Source organism: Diachasmimorpha longicaudata, chromosome 9 (assembly GCF_034640455.1).
Source record: "Diachasmimorpha longicaudata isolate KC_UGA_2023 chromosome 9, iyDiaLong2, whole genome shotgun sequence".
NCBI lineage: Eukaryota > Metazoa > Arthropoda > Insecta > Hymenoptera > Braconidae > Diachasmimorpha > Diachasmimorpha longicaudata.
Window position 1 is genome coordinate 4,967,938 of NC_087233.1, and position 6,137 is coordinate 4,974,074.

General features: G+C 43.4%; 2 protein-coding genes across 2 annotated transcripts; one reads left to right on the plus strand and one right to left on the minus strand.

The window, feature by feature from the left end:
• The first annotated feature begins 1,467 nt into the window (after positions 1–1,467).
• LOC135165864 (mitochondrial carnitine/acylcarnitine carrier protein-like) lies at positions 1,468–3,468 on the plus strand. Its single transcript, XM_064127622.1, has 4 exons — positions 1,468–1,833; positions 2,345–2,548; positions 2,620–2,799; positions 3,178–3,468. Exons 1-4 carry the CDS (start codon positions 1,660–1,662, stop codon positions 3,463–3,465), a joined length of 846 nt encoding a protein of 281 aa, XP_063983692.1. The 5' UTR covers positions 1,468–1,659; the 3' UTR covers positions 3,466–3,468.
• Positions 3,469–3,802: 334 nt separating this feature from the next.
• On the minus strand, positions 3,803–5,993 carry LOC135166092 (uncharacterized). Its single transcript, XM_064128064.1, has 2 exons — positions 4,060–5,993; positions 3,803–3,977 (listed from the first exon to the last, which is right to left on the minus strand). Exon 1 carries the CDS (start codon positions 5,991–5,993, stop codon positions 4,188–4,190), a length of 1,806 nt encoding a protein of 601 aa, XP_063984134.1. The 3' UTR covers positions 3,803–3,977; positions 4,060–4,187.
• Between the last annotated feature and the right edge of the window lie 144 nt (positions 5,994–6,137).

Genomic DNA, 6,137 nt, shown 5'->3' on the forward strand with positions numbered 1-6,137 from the left:
CCTATTCCTTGAATAAATGTCAGTTTATTTAGGGATAAAACTGGATTTGAATTTATTCTTCGGGTATCCAACAACTGTCAAGTTCGGAGACTTTAACAGGAGGAGTGATGAATACAATCGAATGTTATAACATTTTTCGAAACAAGCGTCTGCTTGTTCTGGGGACGGAGGTGTCATGTGTTTAAAGTCGTAAATCGCGCGGTTTGGGGACGTTTACGAGGGGTCGAGTGGGCTTTCAGGGCGGATTCTCTTGGACACATTTTTTAGGGTTTAATATGGATATTAAAGGAACTATTCATCAGGAGACTGAAGTGTCTGGGCAATCGCAATACGAACGTGTGATTCTGTCTGCACGGGGAACAATGAGAAAAAAATTTGCCGATAGTGACCTAGAGTGAATAGTCACTTCGGACTGTCATAAAATGACTTTGGAGCGCAGAATGTGCTGATTGGCAACGTCGGCGACAGTAAAAATATGCTGATAAAATGAAATATGATGGAGATTGCTAAATGTGACGTGAAACGTTTTGGGTGACGATACAATTATTTAAAGACTTATCAATTCATTACTATTTTTAGATAGACGTCAGAGAAGTCTTAATATTTTTTTTTCATTTTGGAAAATCTCTGAAATATGTTAATATACAATTTAAAAAAAAAATGAAGAAACTGACTATTTTTGACTTTAGTTTTTAACAAAAGAAAAAGTCCCCATTTATAAAAAAAGATTTCGTAATCCTTTCGTTTGTTTTCAAAAGTGAAAAAATGAAATGTTTTTTCATCTTTTAATTTTTTTTTAAATCTGTATAAAGATTATTTGTTTTCTTTCCAATTTGACTTTGACATTAGAAAAATTTTTTTACATTAGAATTTCGTAAAAATAAATAATAGAAAATCGTCGGTCCCCTTCAATGTTATTTCGACAATTTAAAAAAATGAAGATTTATGATTGAGTTTAATTTTGTATTTAATTTTTTTTAATGGAAACCTCAAACATTTTATCAAAAGTTGATAAAAATTTTCCACCGTCGAAGTGCAATAATATTTTCCCTCCAATACCTGCGCTCGACTGCCGCCGGAAGTTGCTTAGCGACGATGGTTTATACTTGTGCAAGCGAAAACTGAGATAAGGGTTAAAGTAACTCTTTCCCTCACAATTCGTCATTATCTTACGATTATTCTCGAGTAAACGCCGCGATAATTCCCGAGCAATCGACGTCGTGCAGTAAATGTTTGTTTTTACTCCTTTTCTTTCCGTTCTATTTTCATTTCTGGTCACTTCGGTTCATTTTTTCATATCTCAAGTGAATCATGAGGACAAGAGTAGCTCAACAACTAGATCAACTGGGCAGATAGATCAACAACTGATCGAGGAATGGATCTACCGCATGATCAGACACTCATGAAGTACCTGATAGGTATTACGAACCTAAATTCTCCTGAACCGAAAACAAAATTTCAACTTTGTGAGGGGCTGCAAATTTTGATTCTTTTATAATCGCAGTTTCAAATTATTTTGTTGTAAAATCCTCGAATATTTTGATAACCACTGGGGCAAGATGGGTGATATTTTTAGCGATTTCATGAAGACATCTCTGGTTAATCGAATGGGATCGTAATTTTTTTTCTCCTTCTGAACCTTTTTTGGTTTTATTTTTCATGATTTTTAGTGTTTTCACAGCGGGGGGAGTGGGGGGAATAGCAACAACTATTTTTGGACATCCGTTAGACACTATTAAAACGAGAATGCAAGCTGCACCTGGGGCTTACAAGAATACAACTGATGCTGTTGTTAGAACACTGAAGCGAGAAGGGCCAATGGGATTGTACAGAGTGAGCTCTATCGAAATTTGACTTAAAAAAAAATTTCGGGTTTTCAAATGGGGTCAATTAAGCACCCCAACCCTTTCCCTACCCTATTAAACAATATACAGAAGCATATACGGGGGAGAAATAATTTTTTTCAGTGATTATTTCACACTAGTGCGTAAAGTACCACTTTACGGACGCACCGCGTGCGAGAAATCCCGTTTTTCGCACATTATCGAAAAATAGGGTTCGATAGTCGCAGGATAAGTCACTATTCGTGTAATCCATAAGCAAGTCTTATGTCTTGACATGTTTTGTACAAATGGAAGTGAATAATTTCAAATCTGTCAATCAATTTTCTGGTCTACAACGAAAAATTATCAAAACATACGTAATTTCTCTTGTACCAATGAAATTCAACTGAAATGAGGCTCTCGGCCTCATCTTCGCAGATCTAGAGACCTAGAGACCTCAATAGTTTACGGGGCCGATACACTACCGCGTCCTTTTCCAAAATTTTATCTCCCCACGTCAGGGGATAACCGCACCGCTGATAGGAATAGTCCCAATATTCGCTCTGAGTTTCTTCAGTTTTGGTCTTGGAAAACAACTTCTCTCGTCCCCGACCAATGAACCACTGACTCCACTTCAACTCTTCCTCGCTGGAATGTTTTCCGGTCTGACCACAACCGTATTCAGTGTCCCCGGAGAGAGGATCAAGTGTCTCCTTCAAATGCAGGTGCCAAAAACATCCCCCATCGTCTTACAATGGAACCACCAATTTCCGGAACTTTCTCTCGTTACTTCCAGACAAAAGGTGCCAAATACAGAGGCTTCAAGGACGCTGTTGTAAAGCTGTACCAGGAGGGGGGCATCAGGAACCTCTACGTCGGCACCTGTGCGACATTACTCAGGGACGTACCTTCCGGGGGAATTTATTTCGGAATTTATGAACTCATGATGAGGATGGAAACCGAAAACGAACATCACGTAATCCCGATCCCTTCGTCTCCATTACTTCAAGGACATTTGGGGAAGGGCTGGGGGTAGAGGGTCCAGTCCCCTCCGTCACATCCCCTTCCTTAGACCGGGAAATGAAATCGATAGGTGTCGCTGATGGGGTCCTATTCAATAAAGCGGCTGGGCCTTGGCCCAATCCTCAAGGTCATTTCCCAATAAGACCTCTGGACCTTTTCTCAATGATCCTCCGGACGTTTCCCCAGTTGTCCTAGTACTTCCTGTATTTTTCTTCCCCTTTCCCTTTGACGTCAGTCTCCAGACCCGAACTTAGACAACATCCCCTCGGCATTTCAAATCAGTAACGAAAGCTCTGGGAAGTCGTTATTTAATTATTGATTATTCCTTGAGGTGTCGCTCTGGCAGCCGATGTTCGCAGGTGGTGTTGCTGGTATCGGAAACTGGCTGGTGGCAATGCCCATGGACGTCCTCAAGTCGCGTCTTCAAACATCGACCATTAAAAAATATCCTAAAGGTATGCGCTCGGTGCTCCCCGAGCTTTTGCGAATCGAGGGCGTTGGCGCCCTCTACAGCGGCCTAATACCGGTTATAATACGGGCCTTTCCTGCCAATGCCGTGTGTTTCCTGGGAATTGAATTCGCCATTCACATCCTCGATAATTATTTCCCGTGGATCTGATGAAATTATCTGCACGCGGTAATGAAACAAAATAAAAAATGTTAAATTGCCTTTTTTCGCTGTTTATTTTTATTTGACACCACTGGAGCTAGAGCTGGAGAGTGGAGAGCCCGTTGTCCTTGAAGAAAGGACAGTCAACTGAGTCTAAGGTCGCTCATGAGAGAAGGATCAGGCGGGCAATGCTGGATGACTGGGGAGATCCTACCCATGAGTATCAGAGGTGGGAGAGAGGAATTCCCTAACAGGAGATGGGGAATGGCCGACAGTGGGCCGACATTTGGCCAATGCTGGCCGACTGTCGGCCATTCCTCATCTCCTGTTAGGGTTGTGGTGGAGGTCGTCAAGGGTGGGAGAAACATGAAGAGTAAATTTCCTCAGTTCAACCTCATTCACGTTGGGTTGTTGGGGCTAGCAGCCGGATGTTACGACGATTGTTGCTCTTCCTTCGGCGGCGTTGTCTCGGGAGTAGCTTCTTAAAATCTGGCGCACGCACGCTCAAGGTCTCGAGCATCCTGTCTTTGGAGAGTGAATTGATGTTCAATTTTCATGAGTTTCGACCGGAAGTCATAACGACAAATCGCGAAGTTACGTGACTTTTATTCGGTGATCACTTCCGAGGGACGATGTCCAGGGTTGACTTATTTTACTGAGTCTGCGTCACCGCTGGGGTATGATGAGACTGTCTACAGCGTCTCCGAACGGTTATTTGAATTTTTGAGGAGTTAAGAGTGATCCGGGTGATGGACAAAGTCATTTTCAGTCGATTCTCCCTGAAGAATAGTTGTTGAGTCAGTGTAAGTCACTCTTGAGTCATTCAAGACGTGTTCAGGTACCTCTGGCGGGTCAACACTTTCGTAAGACTCAGTTGAGATGGAGTGTAGACTTGAGTCATAGCCAGGACTCGAATTTTCATGGGTGTGAGTCAATCGGGAGCTTGACTCGAGGTCACGAGTCATGACTGAGTCAAATGATTTTACTTCTACAGTTCTTTCTGACTCTGAAATCAGATTTGGCTCGTTAGAATGAACTTCTGAACGGGATTGACTCAGTGACGAATTTGTTTCTGCCGCTTGAGTCACTCCTGAACCTGTCGATGACTCAGAACCGATGACCGAGTCATGTGAAATTGCTTCCGATTGATTTTCTGACTTCTCGACAATCTCTTGAGTCACGTTCAATCCCGATGGAATCAATCTTCTCAACTCAAGCTCCACTTCTTGATGACTTGCTGATGTTGGACTGACATCTGACTCACCTCGAGCAGTTGAAATCATTCCCAAGTTATGAGTTACATTAGACTCAAGTCTAATCACTTGCTGTTGACTTACTACCGTTGAATTGAATTCTGGGTCAACTTGATCCACTCCCCATTTTTTCTCGGACTCATAACTGGGCTTTAACTCAACTATTTTCCCTCCTGATCTTCCTAAATCATCACCTCCAACGTCAAGATTATTTCTGTTGACTTTCTCTGTCATAAAATCCGCAATTGATCTCTTCTCATTCACAATTCTCTTCCTGGAATTCTCTGAACTGGTAGAATTACCGGCATGAAATGGAGATGATGACTCAGCAGGAAAGACATGTCTTATCTTATCACTTGCGCTGCTTCCCCTAGATGCTGATACTGCTCTCCACGGACTGGAAGTGACTCCCCCAATCGACGATTTCGTCATCTCTGGCGATGATCTCATCCCTGTTGCGTATTCCTTTTCAAGGACAGATCCAACGATCACAGAATCGGGTAATTTCATTGTTCGTGATGACCTTGAGATCTTCTCAGCTCTACCCGGAATCGTTTGAAGGGACGAGGACGAGGACAGTTCAAGGTTGACAGTAACCGGGATTCTCCTGTCATCTGCCCGCCCTTTATCCCACTTCCCGTCATCCGGAGAAAATAAAATTCTCCCCTGGAGTTGATGATTCCTATCAGGAAATCCCGAGCTCCCCTCCACATCTGAATATTCCCCTCTTGGAATTGCTAAGCCCCAAGGAAATGGCTCTGGGTTCCGTCCATGCGGGATAATCGCCGGCTTCGGCTGCATCACACCACCACTACCAGGGGACTTCGTCACTACCCACTGGAGCTGCTGACCTGGACCGCTGACATCCACATGGATCGTCATGCTCGCCCTGACCGGATTCAGCGGCTCAGTGACCTTCGGATGGATCTTCTGGTCGGAGTGGGGCTTCATGATCTTCAGGCGATCCGGGTCCTGTTCAGCGGTACCGTCCTGCTGGTGTGGAGGCACCTCGGGCTTTGGAGGTAGCGCTTCTGCTGGTTCTGCAGCAGTGGAAATCGCTGCTCCGTTCTTCTGACGCCATCTGTAGTTCTCGGGGTCGAGTGCTAGGTATATCGACACCCAGATGACCGCCCCGAGGGTTATAAAATAGCAGCACATGTATGAGCACCATAATTCCTTTCTAGTCATTTTTATTGGTGACTTGTAACGCGCTACTCGGTCGATCCACATCGTGAAAGACCAGGTTAACAGATCGTACTGAAGTTTCTGATGTCTGATTGTCATTTAGGGTAGAATAGATCGGCCGATTTTTTAGTCTTCAGTGGCAATGTTCAAGGGACAGAGCCTAGTTGTCATTGATCAATTGTAGAATTTCTATTTTGTCTGTCAGGAGATTTGGGGGAAAATGAACTTTCTCAAATGAGAAAA

Bases quoted from the DNA above. Each gene is read 5' to 3' on its own strand.
- LOC135165864 (XM_064127622.1), top strand. From the start codon at position 1,660: ATGATTTTTAGTGTTTTCACAGCGGGGGGAGTGGGGGGAATAGCAACA. The intron at 1,834-2,344 runs GTGAGCTCTATC...TCCCCACGTCAG, and splicing joins GGCCAATGGGATTGTACAGA to GGGATAACCGCACCGCTGAT. The intron at 2,549-2,619 runs GTGCCAAAAACA...CGTTACTTCCAG, and splicing joins AGTGTCTCCTTCAAATGCAG to ACAAAAGGTGCCAAATACAG.
- LOC135166092 (XM_064128064.1), bottom strand. From the start codon at position 5,993: ATGACAATCAGACATCAGAAACTTCAGTACGATCTGTTAACCTGGTCT.